Genomic DNA, 19,991 nt, shown 5'->3' with positions numbered 1-19,991 from the left:
GGCTATACCCTATAAGTATTTTTAATTTCACGTTATAGGAAGTTTAAAATAAAACAAGGTTGAATGGCATAGTTTATATGAGTGCTTGTTGTAACAAATAAAATCCAAGTAAATAGGGGGCAGTGTAAGGGAGATTTTAAAATCTCATATCGGAAGGGTAGCGTCGACTCCGAATGGAAGGGGCACGCGGCGGCTTGCGTTCCGGCACGATGCCGCGACCCGACACACACAGAGATCCGTTACTATCGCCACGCGCCCTGCAATACATGCACACAATTAAAGAGTTGTACAAAAATGCTTTTCTTTGAGTATTTAACACGTGTCTGTCTATAAATTAACGTGGTTTCCTGTTAAGAAATTAAGGTAATTATTGACCTGATGCTTGCGGAGTCTTCTTCCGGAAGCCAGCAATGTAGGGAGCATCCCCGCCGAGTCTGAAACAACCGCCTTCTCGATGTAAATAATATGTATACAAGCAACATTACATATCATATGGATCATACAAATGCAGAAGCAGTGGAGATGTTACGAGGTAACAAAGTGTGGTCAGTGTGTGTGTACCTTGAGGGAGCTCCGTGTGTCAGTGCGGGAAGCGCGAAATGTCTCCTGCAGCTCTGGTAGGAGATCTCGAGATTTCTTCAAGCTCTTTGATGCAACAACTGAAGAATCTAAAGTCATTCCAAAAATATGGATTAACTCGTGTCCAATATTCGTAAAACTAAATATACATTACCAATTTGCAGAAGGCTGTATGTACTTTGAAACTTTTTTCACCGTTGTTTAACGCTATATTAGATGCCGTGTGTATAATCTGTGGTTGAATGTAGTAAAAATAACCTGAGGCTTCCTTCTTGACTGTGAGGGTGAGCCGCTCGCTGCCTCGCCTTGCCCGCTCGCTGCCCATCTGAAAACATCATTAATTTTAAGGACCTTACTGACCTGGACAGAATCCATAATAATAGTGCAATTTCTTACCGTACAGGATTCTGAAAGGCGACGATGAGCTGGCCGCGGAGGCGATTCGGGTTGCGGGTTGTGATGGGAAGGCCGCGGATCAGGAAAACGTAGCCGCATCTCGACGTCATTAGGGAGGGCGGCCGCACAAGAGCCTGCTACCGTCACGGCCCACTCGCCTGCACATTAACCATAGGTTTTGGAGCCGGCAGAGTTGTAAATTAACGTGAGACGATGATTTACCAAGACGGGTGGCGGGGGGTGCACGGCGTCGGCGACGCGTTGCAAGCCATCCTGGTGGCACCAGCGCGGCGTCTGATTCACCCGAGCTGCTGCTTTCCTCTGACGCCGCATCGCAACCTACACTTTGCGCTGAACCTTTATACTTCTCCCGTTCGCATTTGGGTCTCGCTTGGGTTTGCTTCTGGGATGCTTTCGTGTGATTATTGAGACAGTTGTGAGTTTTAATTTTTCGTACGTTATTTGATTCCGTATCACTTTTGATATTTTTTACCGTCTCATCGCACTGTGTCGTTACCGACTTCCGTTTTTCGAAACCTTTAAGAAAATAAAACGATACTGGATGTCACATAATATAATTTATTTAAAACGATAATCAACATATTATAAATGCAAAAGTTCTACGCGTTGGAGTGGTTGGGTGCCGATAACTATTGTGATATATTTAACTTAAGCAAACAATTTATGTTTGAGACGAACGCTGTTAGCTCGAGCGTGACAAGTGCTAGACGCGTGCGGCAGCGGTTAGATTGGGGTACCTGCTGCGGTTGGTGGACGTCGAGGGCTGGTAGCGGCTGACTTGCGGCTTGGCGATGTTGCTGTGCCTACGTGTTTTTGCGGCTGCTTCAGCTCCGGCATAGGAGAGGTTCCGGCATTCTTGAGGTATTTGGTGGGCAACTTAGGAGTTTGCAGTCTTTCTTGTACTTTAGGCTTTTCGTTGAGATTAATAGACAAGTCGTCGGCAAGGCTGGGTGCAGAAGCTCGGCGTCCAGCAGAGTCTTCCCCTGTGGAGTCCATGCTCAGACTGCTTTTCTCTTCAGGTATAATATCGAAAGGATTATGAAATCGTAACGAGTTGGACCTCGCGCGGGGCTCACACGGTACAGGTGGACGACGATGCGACGTGTCCTGAACCGGGATCGAATCTCCCGCAAATGCATCAAACAGCATACTCGCTAATAAGTGCTTCGTTTTCTGATTCCTCTCTCTCGTCTCAGGTGACTGACTTCGTGAGCAACCATTTTTATATTTTTTTTGGGTGCTGCTTTTTGGTAAACGTTGAATTCTTTCATAAACAGGAATAGGTATTCTAGACTTCTTGCTTTTTATTATAAGGTTATTATGATTTTCGTCAGAGTTTGTGGTGTCTGAAGAATTTTGAGAAGTATTTGCGTACTCTAATATCTCAAGAATTTCTATACACTTATTGCCGTCATATATTTCTGATTTTTGATAAATTCTTTTAGGTTTCGGTTCGACGACCGTCGGTGGTAAATCAACGCTAGATCTGACATGCTGCTGTTGTTTTGATTTCTGTAATTTATTGTCAATGTATTCTGAACACGACTGAGAATGAATCATTCTACTTTTATTTGATTGCAATGCTTGTTTCTCTTTTTTATTGGATTTTCTACTTAAATTCTCTTCGGATTTAGCAGCTAAAACATTATTCGATTGCTGTTTGATTCTTAAATTCTTGTATTCATTTTGTACAATCTTTGCTATGACATCATCTATGAGTGCATTAACGATGGCAAAACACTCTTTCTCAATTTCTTTTCTAAATTTATAATCTTCGTTTTGTTTGTTTCTTACATCTCTTCTCAATTGTTTTACTTTAGTCCGTTTAACACACTCCATTCGTTGTTCTCGTTTCCTGTGTCTTCTGAATAACCTCTGCTTAATGGTTTCCGGCATATGATCTGCTACAATTATATTTTCCTTTTCACAGTCACAATCGCCATCTTTTATTCTTACGAAAAAAGATTCACCCTTTTCTTTGGGTGAATGATCACCATTTTGAGCATTTTCCGGTAGAAGGTCCAACACATCAATAGCTGACCGTACAAGATCGGCTCTGTGGATCGAGGCGCGGCTCCGGCGTAGATGGGCACAGCGTGGTGAATTGGGGTCATCTAGGCTGTCAACAAGACTGGCGCACTCCGACCCCAGCATATCAGTGTCATCAGAAGATGAAGTATTCACTTCCATGGAGTCACTGTGAGGTAAAGCTGATAATCTAGGAATTAAGGTGTTTTCCTCAACTTCTTCGTAATAATTTCTGGCACCCACTCCGCCTAATACCTCCAAAGACTTCGAATTACAAGGCATTTGCGTTAGCGAAGTTGCTGAATTATTGGACCCAGAATGTGTACGCGTGCCAATATTCTTATTCAAATCAATGTCATCGTTTGATGTTTGTATATGAGAAATTATTTTATCATCCCCACTCTTTTTAAATTCATCTTTAAAAAGTTTCTGTATCTGCTGTAAGATGGCTTTGTTAACGGTCTCATTATTCGTAACGGTCAACAAGCCGTCTGGTTCCTGCCGGCCACCGTTGCCGTTGTTATCCCTAAGACTCTCTGCTGAAGTAAGGTTATTATTCGTTTCAACGCTCAATGCACTGTCTCTTATATGAACACTGCTCTCATTTCTCGCGTCATTTTCGATTCCTAGTCTCCCATCGTTATTACAAAGTTCTTCATTACCAAATATGATTTGATTATTAGAAGTAGGACTAAGGTGGACAATTGTGTTTACCCCCGTATTTTGTAACTTTACTTTGATTTCTTTCTCCACAATGTTTAGCCTTTTGTCATATCCCATGGAAGCATTTATTGATTCTAATTGGTCAGTAAGTGAATTCAAACTTTCAACTAAAATATTAGATACATACTCGTCGATATTGATATTAGGAACTTTCTTACTTTTGATAGTCGTATTTCTGACTGGACTCGACACGCCTTCATAATTTAAATCCCGGCCCTGTTGGACGTTTAAGGTTTCCGAAACCACTATTTCAAGAATTTCATATTGTTGTGTATCAATGGACAGAGGCTGGTTGTAAGGGAGAACATTGCAATCTTCATTTTCCGCGTTGAGCGTGTCCTCGCTGACACGACCATCAATATGACTGCCACTCGATGACACTTCACGTAGCTCGGTGGTACGAATAGCAATCTCTTTAGCGGTTGGCATTGAAGTGGGTTCGGACGGTTCTGTAAACGAGTATTCTTCGGAAAATTCATCAGTAGGAATTGGCAGAATTTTCTGTCGGAAATTAGAACTGGTATCTGCTGAGAATAGCGCTGTTTCTGAACTTTTAGTTGATTTATTTGAATATGCACTAGATGTAAGTCTTAGGGTTGGATCGGGAGAGCGTGATAAAGCATCCAGACGGGGCCGTTTAGGAGTAACGCAGCGTGACGACTGTCTTAGCTCGCATCGTGATCCATCGAGAGAGCGCGTGGCGCCGCAACGGCAGCGAGACGGCTCAGCGCGACCCCACACTCGTAATAAGGCAGACTTTCGCATGTCACCCCCCGCAACGCCTCCGCATTCTCCCGTACACCGCCCACATGCCGGCGCCGACTCCCGCGCACTTTCCTCTTCCCACTCAGAGCGCTGTTGAGCCAACCGATATCTGAAATAAATTTGATTTCTGTTAGACGCCTATTTAAATTCATTATTTTGATACATCATTAGGAAACTCACTTCCTCATGATAGTCTCGGGAACTGAGTAGCGGCGCCGGAGCAGGCCGGGGGATGCGCCACCCCACCACATAGCCTGCGCCTGGTTTTGGTTCTCTGCAGATGTGTCTCTTCCAGTGTTTTCAATTGTATCAACACTATCTTCTCCGCTTGCACCGGTGCTGAGTTCGTCAGCGGAACGTCTGAAACTGTTTGTAAAAATAATTTTAATTATTTAATATATATCGTGGCAAATTATCGTGCGTGTTAAAAATAACGATTACAATTCAGAAACGTTAGTTTTTCACAACAATCGATTGTAATATGACAAATTCTTAAGTATTATGTAGCTGTCACATAGATCTTTATTTATTTATAGCCTTATATCAGAAACACAAAATATAAACATAAGTATTGTTTTTCTTAATCTACGATAACCGATTTTATGAGGCCAAGGCCTCTGCCGTTGTCCTTCATTTTTCTTTATTGTACATCAACCTCGTCCAGGTCTTAGTCTTTCCATCCATTTCCAAGATTCCATGGGCCCACCTTTAAAATTGACTACCTCTGTTTCTTTTATGGCCTCTCGGTTGCCTTAGTGTTACAATTTTGTTCCATTTATCTGCTCTTCTTATGGTATGTCCAGCCCATTTCTATTTTAGTCGGTTTGTTTTATATGTAACGTCAACAAACCCTGTTTTATCTCTTAAATTCTTGTTACATATTTTGTAAAGTCTTCTTTTCTTTAAAATACTTCTTTTCATTTCTGGGTCACGCTTAATCTTTCATTGTGCTTTGGTAAGTGCCCATGTTTGCAGCCGTATGTGATAATTAGTAGGGTGCATGTCACATAGATAGTACCTATCAAATAATATGCAAAGTTAAGTGTATCCCCTCCCCTCCCTGCACACTTAAACCTCCATTAGTGGTTGAGTGGCTGACTGCGACGGGCACTTATCGTAATTGATCAGCGAATTACAACGTCATCATACAGTTTAAAACCGTATTATCACATGCTATCAGACGACGCAAGTAAGTAGGCGACTAGCCAAACAAGGTTCTCAATAAAAAGGTACTCGACAATTAAGCGAATGTACAGACGAAGCGAAATCCGCAGAGTATTCGTTCAGTGAGCTATTTGCGATCAGATGCTCGAGCCGGGAATAGAATCGCTCGTCTCTCTCATTCTACGACCACCACATTTTATCTATTTAAGGGTACTTAGAATACTGGTACGCATCATTATATTGACCATTGGATAAGGGTTGTAGCACATACCGGCGTTATAAGCTGCCATGAACTAAGTTACATTTACAGTGTGGCTATAAACTGAGATAAGTTGTTCTAAGTTTATTTCCGAGCAATTTAAGTCCTGTTTAATATGTAATTCATAAAAAAAAACAAAAGAAAGCTTGTTGTTGACTAGTATTCTACACTACTGCGACATTCTTAACTATTCTCTCGTGGTGACATTAATGCACAGAAAATGTCCTGAAAGTCTTATCTAGGAATATAATAAATGGCTCGAATATAAGTCTTTGTTCCAACTTTGATTTTGCTCTCTTTGGAGCAGAGTCTCTTGGGCCGTGAGATTCATGTGCACAGGCGCTAATTAAACATTTAGGTAAGTTGGCGCCTGGTAGATAGACTGGTGACCCGAGCTGGTGTCTTCCTAGCTCAACGAATAAGTATCGCAATGAAAGGTACACTGCCTCGGGGATCAAACTTTTTTAATTTGTACTGATTTTCTTTTAAATGATTTTTAATTATTACTTTGTAGGTTAAGAAAATTGTATAATTATATTGTTTAATTGTAGTAATAAATGCTATTATTATTATTAAGCCTCATTTATTCCTTGAAACATTCACAAAATAAACACAAAATTCACTCCTAAAATAAATACATTATATTTTTAAGGGCCTCTTATAGCGTATATGCCTACAGATACAGAGAGGAAATTCTGGAAGCATTTAAGGTCGACTGCGACAGGGACCCAAGTTTTAATTAATATTATTATTACTATATATATATATATATATAGTAATAATAATATTAATTAAAACTTGGTACTGCAGCAAATATATATATATATATATATATATATATATATATATATATATATAGGTAAAACTCAGAATTACCTTTATATTTCTCAGTTCAAAATGTTTCTCTTGAATATTTTTCAGGACAGCATATGTTACAATATGTATGAACAGCAGCATTAAGTAATTAGACTTTCACAAGCGTTTCATTGTGTGTTCATTATTGTGCTGTATCTCCGTAAATTAATTACTTGCAAGGAACCGGCGTTATCAAGTGACGCAGAAAATAATATTTGCTACAGAAACTTGAGCAGAGATATCTTAAAAAGATAATCAATGAAGTCTTAACTGTCTTAAAAATATAAATGTCAGACCAGTCTTTAGAAGCGTATCAAGACTGTACCGAAAGAGACGATTTATAACAATTTGGTACACAAGTGAAGTAAATCCTATCTTGCTATACTTTCTAGTATCTTTGGATAGTATTGTATAACCTGTGGTTCGAAATTCGAATACATAATCTTAATTTAGGGCGTGCCAGAGCGCTTAACTTGCAATATCAATCTGTAGCGCTGACGTCGCAAGTATTTTGCGTCGAGTAACATCATTATTTTTTAATTAAATCTTTTTCCTCTAGCTACTTCCCAAATACAAAAAGGCGAGATTAAATTAAACACTAGCTGACCTGGCAAACGTCCTTTTGCCATGTATATCATTTATGGTTATTGTGCCTCACTCGACATAGATAGGTATAGTGTGTCGCGCACTTTTTTTGTAGATATTTATAAGATCTACAATTAGTTTTATCTTTAATAGTTTAGGCAGGGTACGCAAAATAAGTAACTTTTTTGGTTGATTTTTTACACCTTGTGTCCGAAAAACCCTAATATCTTACGGAACCCTATTTTTGTTCAAAATTAAATATAGCCTATATTACTCGTGGATAATGTCCAGTAGTTTATGAGCCTATTCATTACAAACAAACAAACAAAGTTTTCCTCTTTATAATATTAGTGTAGATATATAAAATTATTTTTAATAAAATGCTTCTATAACTAGAATTAATATTGAATTTGTTCTCTGCAAAACGGTTCCTTATATACGCAGCAATTCTAAAATAGTAGGTATGTTACCGGAGTCGCAGTGGCGCGGGCGATGGCCAGGCGTCCCTCAGCACCCGCAAAGCCTCCCTCAACGCCGGAGATGCTCGCCGTAAAGATGGAGACGCTCGTCCCACACCAGGGGATGGTCGTCGACGACGCCGTCTCGTCCCACCTGCTTAAAAACATCCGTACATACATTTCTTCAAATGTTACTTCATGCAGTGGTTTTAAAACGAATTAATTTGCTAAACCATACATATGAAATTGGCGGTTTGTGTGGGAGTAACAAAAATAGGATATTTTTAATAGAAGTAATCAAAGTATCTATGCACTTTTTCCAGGTAATTCATTGATCCATTTATCGATTTCATATACCACATATCGATAATCATACAGGATCCACTTTTACACTGTGTTTTCCTTTGCGACATTGCCACCCATACATATAATTAATCCTTCAAGCCATTTCCTCAGCACTGGTGCCACGGAGGAACTCGTACCTACTCGTAAATAACGCAATGTTAAATGTTTTCCATTTTATACAAAAAAATGAAATGATTGTTTTCCAAATAGAAATGCACGAGTAAATAGCTGTAATAAACTGAATTTGGATTGCTTTCCTTACCAAAGAGAAGGTATTTGAGGTAAAAGGTGCCAGTACCATGAAAAGTTATTTTCATATGTAAAATAAATAATCAGGATTAAATTAAGCAGATAAAAAATCAATACAAAATGAATGGAGACCAAATTGGTTTAACGTTCATCTCTATAATCTATATTTATAGTGCTTAGACTACTAACGATACATAACAAATATCTATTTACGTCTTTTAGGTACGTTATCTAATGTGATACCTACGCTATATACGAATACCTAAGCAATAGTAGTCGGCTCATATTGATTTCGTTCAGAATTCTAAAGTATATAAAGGTTGTTGTTGGTCGTGTTAAAAGAAATGATATATCAATAAAGATAGGTCCGCGGAGGTCGTTGACCTACCGGCGCCCTGCAAGTGGGTCAAAATCGGTATAATTGCACCTCTCTTGACACACATATTGCACCCGAGCCCATACGGCTCACGCCACTGTACTCGATACTAGACTCTTTGTAGTGTTTGTTGCCATGGCAACGATACTACAACATTCACGTTTAGCTATTAAATGTTGAAACAGCATTAATTTACATCAAAAATACAACGACTGGGAGATTCCCAACAATGTAGGTTATACATTACTTGTATTGCTGGTTTGATATTAAACTGCAAACCGCTGCAGTGGTCAGTATCTATTTCTTAAGATAGAACAAAGGAAAACCGACACTTGAGAAGCGAGCGGCCTTGCAATGTGCGGCGAAATGTCGCAGACATCGGATCGCGTGAACAAACATAATATGCCGTAGATCTGAGGATGCAAGAGAGGGAGATGGAGCGAGTATTCGTCGGATTCAGAGCGCGACTCCCGGAGATCGAGAAGCCGCCACGCATCATCGATGTCCATATCGTAATTAGTGTCATAGCGAGAACGACCTAATTATGTGTAACTAAAATATGTATGTAAAAATACATAATTGAAGAGAGAATTCCTTCTCTCTTGATGGCTGTTTATATGGAGCTCGGAATAATAAATAAATAAAAAGCCTTTTATTTCCAGTACCTATTTAAAGTTTACACTTATTACAATTTATTTTTTAGTGTTAGTTCATGTAGTTTAATCTGTGTTAGTAAAATTTCTCTTTCCTTTATTTTATTGTATGTGTACCTAAATTTCTATATATTTATTTATTTACTCGAGGTCGTAACTCGTAATACTATTGAAAAAATTACCAATCGCTGAAAATTATAACAAAATCACTAATTATGTATAATTATTTAAAGATAAGTTTACATTATATCACTTCCGTATTTTTGCGATATTATATTTCAGTTGCTTTACAATCTACGTGCCTACGAATTCTTACGCGAATTATAACCAAATGTATATGTATATAATGTATGGAATAAATGATTATTATAAGGAATAATACTGAAATATTATATTTTGTTATTATAATATAAGTGAGATAGACGAATGTGCAGTCACTGTAAATGTTTGATATCTGAGTTTACATTTTAATTACAATTAAATATTCTATTTCTACCAGTTCTGTTCAAACAAGAAAATCTTTATTTTTAGTAACAAGAAAAACTTAGGGTCCTTGAAGAAAAGGGCGTACCAATTCTTAAAAGGCCAGCAACGCACTCGCGAGCCCTCTAGCATCATGAGTGTCCATGGGCGGCGGTATCACTTAACATCAGGTGAGCCTCCTGCCGTTTGCCCCCTGTTATATAAAAAAAAACAGAAAAACGGGCAATTTACTTCGAGATGATGACATAGAAATATCTAAACAATTCGCTACTATATAAACCGCAACTAATGTTAATTGAATTACAAAGTATATTACATTACGTTAAAATTATATCACATAGCCGAAAGTGGAAGTCGCCATTGGTGGCTAGCCTCGACCTTCCGGAGAGGGCAAAGCTTTTGACCTTCGACAGTATCGAACGCTCAAATAAAATAACCTCACTTAACGAGCAACTCATTAATTTTAACACAAGACTTTACAACAAAGAAATTCATTACAGAAACAGACTGTACGAACATTGAGCCGGGGCAACGTCCACACCGTTCAATGTTTATTTTTTTTATTTTTTTTAATACGTAGGACCTCTAATAGCCAATTGGACACACCATAAGGCAGGACCATGCCTTGGAGCCAGGCAGCTGAGAAATGACAAATCTCTTCTTAAAAAAAGAATTTATCTGCTTAAACTAGGTTTGGTGGGCTTGAATTTGGACTCTTGTGCTATTAATCTTACTGTTATAGTTGAAAATTCTTTGCCAGTTTTTTCAGCTGCAATCTGTGCTTGAGCAACCGCAGTCGGATAGCCCGTCCCAGAATGCATGCCAGTCTCCAGCTCCAGATAGCACCTGGGTCTTTCGAATGTCGGACATTCAATAAGTAAATTAACCAAGGCGTTTAGTCGCTTCTTACGTCACTGTCGCACACGAAAGCCCCGTCTATCAAATCTTCGGTTTGAATTTGTGTAAATTAGTAGTAAGTAGTAGTAGAAGTAGTGTGTAAAGTAGTATCCAAAAGTCACGTGACCAGTCAGTATTCTCTTATCTATTACTGCTTTAATCACTTTAAATTTTTCTATCCTTATACGAAAACGTACCATATTTCAGTAGGACAACTAAGTCCTCAATGATACAGGCCATGAGTCACTGTGGTCGCCTCATATCCGCCCACACATCACATCTTAGGGCTTTCACTTTCTTGTCACACATGTAAACTAGACAGGCCTCAACAAAAACTACTAGTCAATATTCATTATTAATCAGACGTTGACAGATTTGTAACTTTCCTTTAATGATAAAAAGTGCTTACCTCTTGTATATATTATTATATGTCTGTGTCTTTTTTTGTGAAGTCATTTTTGTTTTGGGTAACTCTGCTTAGATTAAATTCAATCCATCAAATCTATCCTCACCGTGTTAAGACTTAGAACGCGACTTTGGCCTAATTGTGATTTACACAGAAGTTGCCATTAAAAATAAAGTGAAGTGAAGTGAAAAAGTGCTTACAATTTATTTATACTCGTAGTGCTATTGCATAGTTTGGTGTAGTAGAAGTGATAAAGCCACATAGTAGGTATACCGGTTCCTGTTACCGATATAGCTACATATATTCGGTTGTAATAGGAACGATTTTGTTTAGGAAAAATCGGATGTGCGTAATATCTTTTTATAAAAATTAATAATTAATTAATTTATGCCGTAAACTACATCTGTACTTTTTATTGGCAAGTCTGTGTTTTGTCTTCTACTTGACATATTTAAAATGCCGGCACGATGTTTTCCCTTACCATATGAAAGAAGCACAGTGCAATTAAGTGTAAGTGACAGTACAATTAAAATAATAAAATATTGAAAAACTGGCGGTCATATCACTTTCTACAGATCTCTTCCAGACAACCATTATGTAAAAAAAACTTAGATAAGGCTAGAAGTGCAAAACTACATAAGACATATAGTTCTTCTTCTTATCCTGTACACTCTTGGCAGAGCGGTCGTGATCGCTATGAAGTGTTGGTAATAGCCTTCTATTAGGCAGATGTGATGCGCTTCACGACATTCCGCCATCGTTACCTATTATAGGTAATCCTGCTGCACCGATTGAGTGAACCTCCTACGGTAGACCTGCTAGTGATCTGCCGCGCGGTCTAGTTAGACTTATAGTTACATGTTATGGATAGGCAAAGCAATCAAAACATAAGTAAACAGTGAAAGGCAATAATAAACTCGATGGAGTAAAGTTATAGCATCCTGCATATGTCTGTAATTTTGTGCCAACTTATCACGTAAACTTTTCTTCTGGACAACCCTAACAATGAGATTAACTTTTGAATGCAAATATAGAAATAACTACAGCAAGCCATTCGCGGCTGAGTCACAAACGTGCACTATACTATTATGTCGGATTCCCATATGAATTCCTTTTGCATTATTTATTTCGTTACAACTAACATAATTTCTAGTATATAAAACAAAAAACACTGAAAATACAGCTAAAAATGAACACATGTTCACACATTTACGTAAGGAAAAATCAATAAAAATGATTAAATACGTAATGCCTAATTCGGCTGTGCTGTGTGATGGTCTGTATATGGGGTGGGCTTATTATATTCTTAATACTAGTATATTACGCGATTTAAACCAGTCAAGGTTTAAATGGTGGTCCATTGTTGTATGTCCGGGCACGATACAAAACTGAGTTCTTTTAAATATTTTTTTTTAATCTAGTGAGTAATGTTAGTAGTGCCGAGGATGTTAAGCGACTCTCAACCTTAAGGCCGTAATTTCTCATCCCGGCAAATATTGTTAATTCTATTTTAAAGGATGCCTGGAGATTCTCATCAGAGAATCATCTTTATATTTAGTTTAACATTCAAAAGCGCTATTTTCAAGGTCTAAATGGAATAAATGATTTGACTTTGGCTGTGCATGTGGTTTTTTCAACGTGTGCTATTAGCACTCGATTATGCGGCAAAAGAAAACATCGTAAACACCGGCCGGAAAATCGACAACTTGTCATTCCTACTATTTGAACTAAGAGTGGTCAGTGACAAATCCGAAAACAAGACCCATAAGTATCTCTTTATTTTTTGCGCTAAATATTACAATCGTAAATTTACTAAAGATGTATGGTTAAACAAATTTCGATAACGCTTATGATTATAAATTTTATCAAAAGTACAATCGATTCGTCATAATAGTATAAGTATGCGAGTGTATTAAAACTAGGTATGTACATTACGGTGGCTTTATTTGTAATCAGCAAAATACTCAAGGGTAAAGTTAAACCATGTTTTCCTTCATCGCACTAAACCTGTTATTTTTGTTGTATAAATAAATGCAACATTTTTGAAAATATACAGACATTCCAAAAAAACAAGTGTAATTTTAACGAATGTTTCCTTTATGCACATTATTTAACCATAAGAAATTGCTGGATATTTTACTAACCGAGGATAAGCAGTGGTGGTAGAATTTGTTGTGGTAGTAGTACTATTGTGGTGGTACGTAATGAGAAGTCCGCTCGGTCGCGTTCAGCCGCTTCTCGCGAGCTCTAACGGACGCGCGAAATACGTACGCTCGCCACGAGCACGTTCACACTACTATACGCTTTATAGGCTTAAATAAAGACCACAAGCTAGTGGCCACTAGAGCTCAGAAAGTACTAAATACACTAGACTTTAAGACACGGTAAATCTAATTAAGCTAGCCTACTGTAATTGTCTTACCTACCACTGAAAAATAACATTTAAAATTTCAACTAAGCATTGAAACCCTTTTATATTTACTGATTGCTTAAAACTGAGTGTCAGTCGCTTCTTAGCAGAAGAGCAGAATAAAAATATATTTTATTTATATTTTAAAGTCATAATAATGACTAGGTACTAGTTATGTAAAAGTTTTAAGACTCAATCAAAGAAATGAAGTAAGCTTGGTGTGGCATGGATTCCATATATGAGCCGGGTGAATATCATCTGGTATGTTAATTGTTACGTTTATCCTAATTAAATACGACCGGAAATCTCAAATAATTTGTAAAAAAAAATCATACCTTAAAGTTTCATAAAATATTGAAGATAATAATTACATAAACTCGTACTATTTAACTGGCTCCTGTGAGGGGTGCGGGTTGGCAGGGGCGGGGGACCACGACACGATCTCGCCGCGCCCCACTGCGTCCCGCACCGCGTCGTTTCGCTTCGCATGACCTCGTGCAGTAGACACGAGACGAACGCACGTATTGTTGTATTAAATTTTGAGCTGATAGAACTTTATAAATCGCGATTATTATTTCGAAATAATATAATTTGAAGTGTGTAATTATAACAGTTAAAGCAAGAGAAATAAGTTAGGCGACAAGAACAATAATTTGTCGTTTAAAAGGAATCCTTTGTAGTGCATAATAACTAATACACACACTATTCACCGAGGACTTTATTTACGTAATTTTGAAACATGTAATTTTTCTCATACGTGATTAATTCATCGAAGTTATGACGATGCCAAAGAATAAGAAGATTTTAGAAGAAATACATCCATTAAATATAATAAAAGAAGTGCAAAAATGGCCAGTGTTGTACGAAAAAGATAACCTGGAGAGGACAAACTTTCATTTTAAGACCAAAGTATGGAAAGAAGTCGCAAAAACCTTAATACCTGACTGGGAAGAATTAAGTGAAATTCAAAAAGAAGTTAAAGGTATATATATATGATACCTATAAGAAATTAACACTACTTTTTTATACAAAACTGGACAGACGTTTGGCCACAATCCCACCGGATGTTAAAGTGAGATGTGGCCTATTAGAGCACGTTTGTCCAGGAGATGCCTACGTCAACATAACGTGATTTCATCATGCATGTTTCATATTTAGAAATCCTCTTAAAATAATTATTTCGCCTTGGCAGTGTCGGATCTAAGCAAGAAGTGGCGGAACCTTCGCGATACGTTCCGAAGACATGTGGAATCTGAACGGCGGGCGCAGCGCATTGGCGGCGGAACGGATTCTCCGCGGCGGCCGTACGTCTACTTCAAACACATGTCATTTCTACTGCCGCACGTCGCTTCGCCGTCCGATACAGGAGACATCACAGATGTCCTCGCGACCGAAACGCAATACACGCCGCGGCCAGCTGAGCCTACACGCCTTAAGAAACGCAAACGCAAGGTTTGTTTTTTATTAATTAATATATGAGACAAGATGACCCGGACAAGATATGTATTTTTAAAACAGACTAAAGAGAACGGACTCTACTACAGCAATAGGTAAATCACAAATTTGGCACTCGAGATAAAAGACATTTAATATTTCGCAGCTAGAAACAGTTTGTTATTGGTAAATTCAACTGTCGTTTTTAGTATTTTTCTTTATTTATTAATTGTTTCCCGTTTAAACCTTCTCCGGACTTCCAAAAATAATTCAACACGAGTTCTCGAGTTTTAGCGAGACTAACGAACAGCAATCATTAGGTATTTAGATTATTTACTACATATTATAGATATAATAAATCTGGATTATTTCAATGTTGTATAATTGTGTTTTGTTAGTTCAAAACAGAGGCAAGAAAGTAAGACTAGAAGATATTATAAGTCTTTAATATTAAAACACTACCTATTTAGTAATTTTATAATATTCAAGTTACAGCCATGCAATCTTCCGACGACAGAGAAGATAGATGAAGATCGACATTTTCTAATGTCGCTGATTCCCTCTTTTAGAAAGATGTCAGACAATGAGAAGCTTACAGCGAAGGTGGAAATACTTAAAGTCATTCAACAGGTTAGCGCCCAATTTATGCCTATTCTTCTTCTGTCTAGGCTTAAAATCTAGTTTAAGATGTCTAAATTCAAATGAATATGTAAATCTCATATTCACGAACATACCTACTACTATGCATTTCAGGTACGGAGTTCAAGCGCGGGCATAGAGTTTAGGAGCGCAGATGTGTTCATTGAGGAAGGGATAACAGAGGGCGGTGGAGGGGTCAAATTAGAGCTGCTTCCTGAAGGGCACGGTGAACCCAGTTACTCAGAAACCGACGACGACGAAGATTTGAGTACCTAATCTTGGTTCTGGAACCACACAGATGTGCTGCTACGGATTACAGAGTGATGGACACAGACTGATCTGTCAAGTTATTAGTATAGTCTTAGTAAAGTGTGAAGTGACAACATTTGTCGTGCTGATATGTCATATATTTTCGGTTTATACAAAACTTAGTATAACTGAGTTAAAACAATAACATGAAAGTATTGCATACTTAAGTAAGCTTTTAAAACCTTAACGCTTAAATATGGGGTACATTCTGGACGAGTGCCCCGTGATGCATTCTTGCTGCTGTTGTGTTCCACTACGAGCGGGAGTAGTAGCGAGTGGCGTTGCCGGACTGATAGGCGCCGGAGGATTTTTGTGGGTTGGTAGCACGGAAGGTGCGCGCCGGCTAGCAACAAGCGGTGTAGTGGGAACATCGCTGCTAAGGCCCGTGCGCTATTTCTGCGGAGCGTCCGGTGTATTGTTAGCAGCCGTACACGCACTTGTAGTTGCTGCCGCTGTTCACGAAAGCGATGCATTGTGCGAGGTGTACATTTGGTTCATGGTTGTATGGAGCGCGGTGTCATTTGTTCTGGCAGCGGTAGTGAGTGCTCAAGCAGCACTGGCCTCATTCGAAGCCTCTGCGTTCGCTGCGCTTGCCTCCGCTCTTCTACTTCTTGTAACAGTCTGTTTTCTCATTCTTATCGTAGCTAATTATAGGATGACTCTACCGTAAATGTAAGATGGATTCAATTATACTTTATACTATTTTCTCTGGCCTTTTATTTAGGAAATTTAACATCCAAGAAGTGTCTTAAATTAAAAAAAACACTGGCACCATAACCTTTCTAGATCTGAGCTTCAGATTTATGTAGCTCTTTTATGATCATTTGTCTGTATAATATCGAACATGATGACTGTTCGTTATTATTTGCAGAAATAAATGTCAAAGAATCCTTTGAACTATCTACGTGGTGAGAGAAGATGCTATGTGGCCCCCGGATCTGGCCTTATCGCTTTGGATATTTAGTTCTTTTGAAGTATAAACAAAGCACACACAGATTGAACCTACGACCTCAGGGATAAGAGTCTCACGCTGAAATCAGTAGGCCAATACTGCACACAGTGTTAAATGGAAATGTCAGCCTAGTCAAGAATTTTAAGTACCTTATTACTCTGTTTGAGGTAAATAATAGCTAAGTTAACTAACCTTCAATATTTCTGCGAACCAATCCCGTTAGCATCCTGCGAACGCCGCTTAGCTTTGGCCGTTTAGTCACATCCCTAAACCATTCTCGATCTGCCTCGCGGGCTCCAAGAGAAAGTTGTATAGGGGGCAAGAAAACTCTGTCGGGCGCTGCGGGAGCTAGGGCTTTGGGCGGCGTTGGAACAGGCGGAGGGGAGGGCAATCGCAATGGAGGAAGTCTATGGCATGGTAGCACTCGCCGCTCGCCGCTCCCCGAGCTCAACCATAACGAGCTGGAGAGCAGCGAGGAGAAGGAGTCCCGGCGTAGCAGCTCGTCAAGTGGCGTAGAATCGGAACAGTAGTCTGGCGTTGAGGTGCTGAATGGCGTGTGGGCGAAGCAGCGCGCCAGGTGCGGCGGCGGCGCTGTTACCAGCGGTGGCTCTGGAGACACCACGCCGAATGGGTGCGTGAAGTAAAACAGACACAGTGGTTGACCCTGAAACACATAGGTTTTTATTACACTAAGACACGAAAACGAGGTGGTAGCACAAAATTTCATCGCCATTGAAGTATTTTAATTATAGTAGTGTGTTCCGGTCCTATCCAATTTATTCAACGATAGGTTGCATCAAATATCAACTGCAAGTTGCCTCGCAGCAAACAACCGATTTGACTCCTTCAAGAAAAGATCGTACCAATTGATAAAAGGTTTGCACGACCTTGCGATGGGCGGCGGTATCACTTAATATTTTTTTCTTTTGTAAATTTTTATTTATTATGTATATATTCCATTTTTGGCTATATTTTTAGTAGAATTGATTTGTTATTATATATAATGTGATCAGCTTCCTATCTCATTGACCCTGTTATATATGTATAAAGTATTACTATATTCCTACTTTAAAATATCTAAGTAACGACTATTAATTGATTTGTAGATTTAAAAAGTAGCAGAGTCAATTCTTTGTATGACAGTATGTTTATTGTTATATAAATCTCCTTAGATACTTTGCAGTATATAAACAAAGCGCTATTCAAACAACTTAATTGTAAAGTTCAGTACTCAGTACAACTGTTAGATAAGAACAACAATAACAAATTGCCAAATTATAAACCCGCCTGATTACCTTTAGCACGTCATCTGTCGATGTTGACGCATCTGATCTTCCATTCATTGTTGAATTATATGTGTAACCACCATTTTCATAACAATAATTTCATTTTCTACTAGTATTTCAATATACACGCACGTCGATCTACTTTTAAGAAACAACAATAATAGATTAAAGAATTGTAAGTTGTTTGAAGAGCAGAGGCTGGGCGGAAGCGTAACACTGACGAAAGGCGGGCGATCCGGGCGGTGCTAGTACAGCTTGGCACCACCAACCACCCTACAGAGACGAACTTTGTGTTTGTTTATTGTACTCAATATCAGGATAACAATTTAATATGTAAATCCAAGGTTATTATAAAAACCTTGATTGCGGATGGTGAGGTTGGAACTAATAAAACTGTTATTGGATCAGGTATCTTCTTACCACTTTGGGCAATGAATCAGTTAGATAAATAAAGATAAGTACAATATTTTTTAAGGGTTTATGAGTACAGAGGTTTAAATAATAGATTAGGTATTACTTTTCGCAATCGCGAATGCCGCCCTGCCCCAGGGAGCAGTGCTGGGAGCGATGGCGCCGCCCTGTTGTCCTCCTCATTCCGACATTCATTGTCTTCAGGTCACTTATCCAATATCAATTTGAGTCTTAGAGCAATATGGGATGTTAAAAAATAACATTTCTATTACGGTTTTTTATTGCATATATTATATACATCAAAATTAGTTTTATACTAAGTAATATGAGTTATACATTCTGAAAAAATGTATATATTTTAAAATAAATAAATGCCTATTAAGAAATAATGAATATGTAATAACTTAATGAAAATAAATCAAATATTAAATTAAATATTATAATTGTTACTCGCGCCATCTTTGATTTTATCTTTGAACTTTGTTTAAACTTTCATTATTGTCGAATAGCAATTATTTTTAAGTGTCAACTTAATAATATTCGGTTTCTACTGTAGATGTCCTTTTGAATTTGTTTTTAAATTATTGTAGATGTGGAATGTATACTCACCGTAATATGCCTATAGGATGGATAGGAGTAATTTGCAATATTATTTTTAATACATGTTTGCATACAATTTTAAAAAAGAGGAAATATTTACAAACTCTCTTTGTGGATCCAGCTACCAGTATAGATACCTTCGAACCTATACGACCAAACCCTTTGAGGCTGGCAACGCACGCCAGCCCCTAGCTTCGGAGGTGTCCATTGACGGCGATTAGCATCTATTTAAACCTGCTCGTTTGCGTCGTGTTCCATAAAGGCAATTCCCATCGGCATTCCATCGCTACTGCTTCATTCGTAATTATGACAAATATTGATTGCGATCATTGATCAATAATAGGGCCAATAGTCCGCTGGGTCGATGACCGCCCTGTGGGTTTCTTTAATCACTAACGCAAAGTACATTGAATATTTATAATATAGGAACCAACGAACCATACATTATATATGAAATAACTTAGAGCGTATATATTACTGAGTACTCACTGCTGTGTCAAAACACCTGCCATTCACCTTTACCGCAACCCGCATAGCAGTTGTTTTGTTGGACAAGTATAGTAATTTAAATGTTGTCAGAATCAGAAATATAATAGATAAGTATAAGCAAAAGTCTAGTACGTATTAGTTCAGTGAGATAACACATCTTCGACGTTTGCCAAATAACATGACATATGCAACTCCTTAATTATTATTATAAGCCTCGTC

The 19,991-nt window shown here is 38.3% G+C and overlaps 2 protein-coding genes across 6 annotated transcripts; one reads left to right on the top strand and one right to left on the bottom strand.

The window, feature by feature from the left end:
• Positions 1 to 59: 59 nt before the first annotated feature.
• On the bottom strand, positions 60 to 17,643 carry LOC110995984. Of its 3 annotated transcripts, none has more exons than XM_045631067.1 (10): positions 17,179 to 17,643; positions 7,846 to 7,990; positions 4,693 to 4,878; positions 1,734 to 4,621; positions 1,198 to 1,512; positions 976 to 1,133; positions 838 to 904; positions 562 to 668; positions 376 to 434; positions 60 to 257 (listed from the first exon to the last, which is right to left on the bottom strand). In XM_045631067.1, the coding sequence occupies exons 1-10, from the start codon at positions 17,210 to 17,212 to the stop codon at positions 137 to 139; spliced, it is 4,080 nt and encodes a 1,359-aa protein (XP_045487023.1). In that variant the 5' UTR covers positions 17,213 to 17,643; the 3' UTR covers positions 60 to 136. The 3 variants fall into 3 exon arrangements, with proteins under 3 accessions (XP_045487023.1, XP_022119151.2, XP_022119152.2); XM_022263459.2 differs by lacking the exon at positions 17,179 to 17,643 and adding an exon at positions 13,387 to 13,599 and having other exon boundaries at positions 775 to 904; XM_022263460.2 differs by lacking the exon at positions 17,179 to 17,643 and adding an exon at positions 13,387 to 13,599 and having other exon boundaries at positions 775 to 904; positions 7,846 to 7,987.
• On the top strand, positions 14,078 to 16,740 carry LOC110995985 (transcription factor Adf-1). Of its 3 annotated transcripts, none has more exons than XM_022263462.2 (4): positions 14,081 to 14,634; positions 14,845 to 15,104; positions 15,582 to 15,716; positions 15,840 to 16,740. In XM_022263462.2, the coding sequence occupies exons 1-4, from the start codon at positions 14,430 to 14,432 to the stop codon at positions 15,999 to 16,001; spliced, it is 762 nt and encodes a 253-aa protein (XP_022119154.2). In that variant the 5' UTR covers positions 14,081 to 14,429; the 3' UTR covers positions 16,002 to 16,740. The 3 variants fall into 3 exon arrangements, with proteins under 3 accessions (XP_022119155.2, XP_022119154.2, XP_022119153.2); XM_022263461.2 differs by having other exon boundaries at positions 14,084 to 14,634; positions 15,576 to 15,716; XM_022263463.2 differs by lacking the exon at positions 15,582 to 15,716 and having other exon boundaries at positions 14,078 to 14,634.
• Positions 17,644 to 19,991: the final 2,348 nt, after the last annotated feature.

The sequence above is a fragment of the Pieris rapae genome, chromosome 14 (genome assembly GCF_905147795.1).
Source record: "Pieris rapae chromosome 14, ilPieRapa1.1, whole genome shotgun sequence".
NCBI classification, from domain to species: Eukaryota; Metazoa; Arthropoda; class Insecta; order Lepidoptera; family Pieridae; genus Pieris; species Pieris rapae.
The sequence above is the reverse complement of the archived record's forward strand: the minus strand, read 5'-3'. Positions and strand labels throughout refer to the sequence as shown.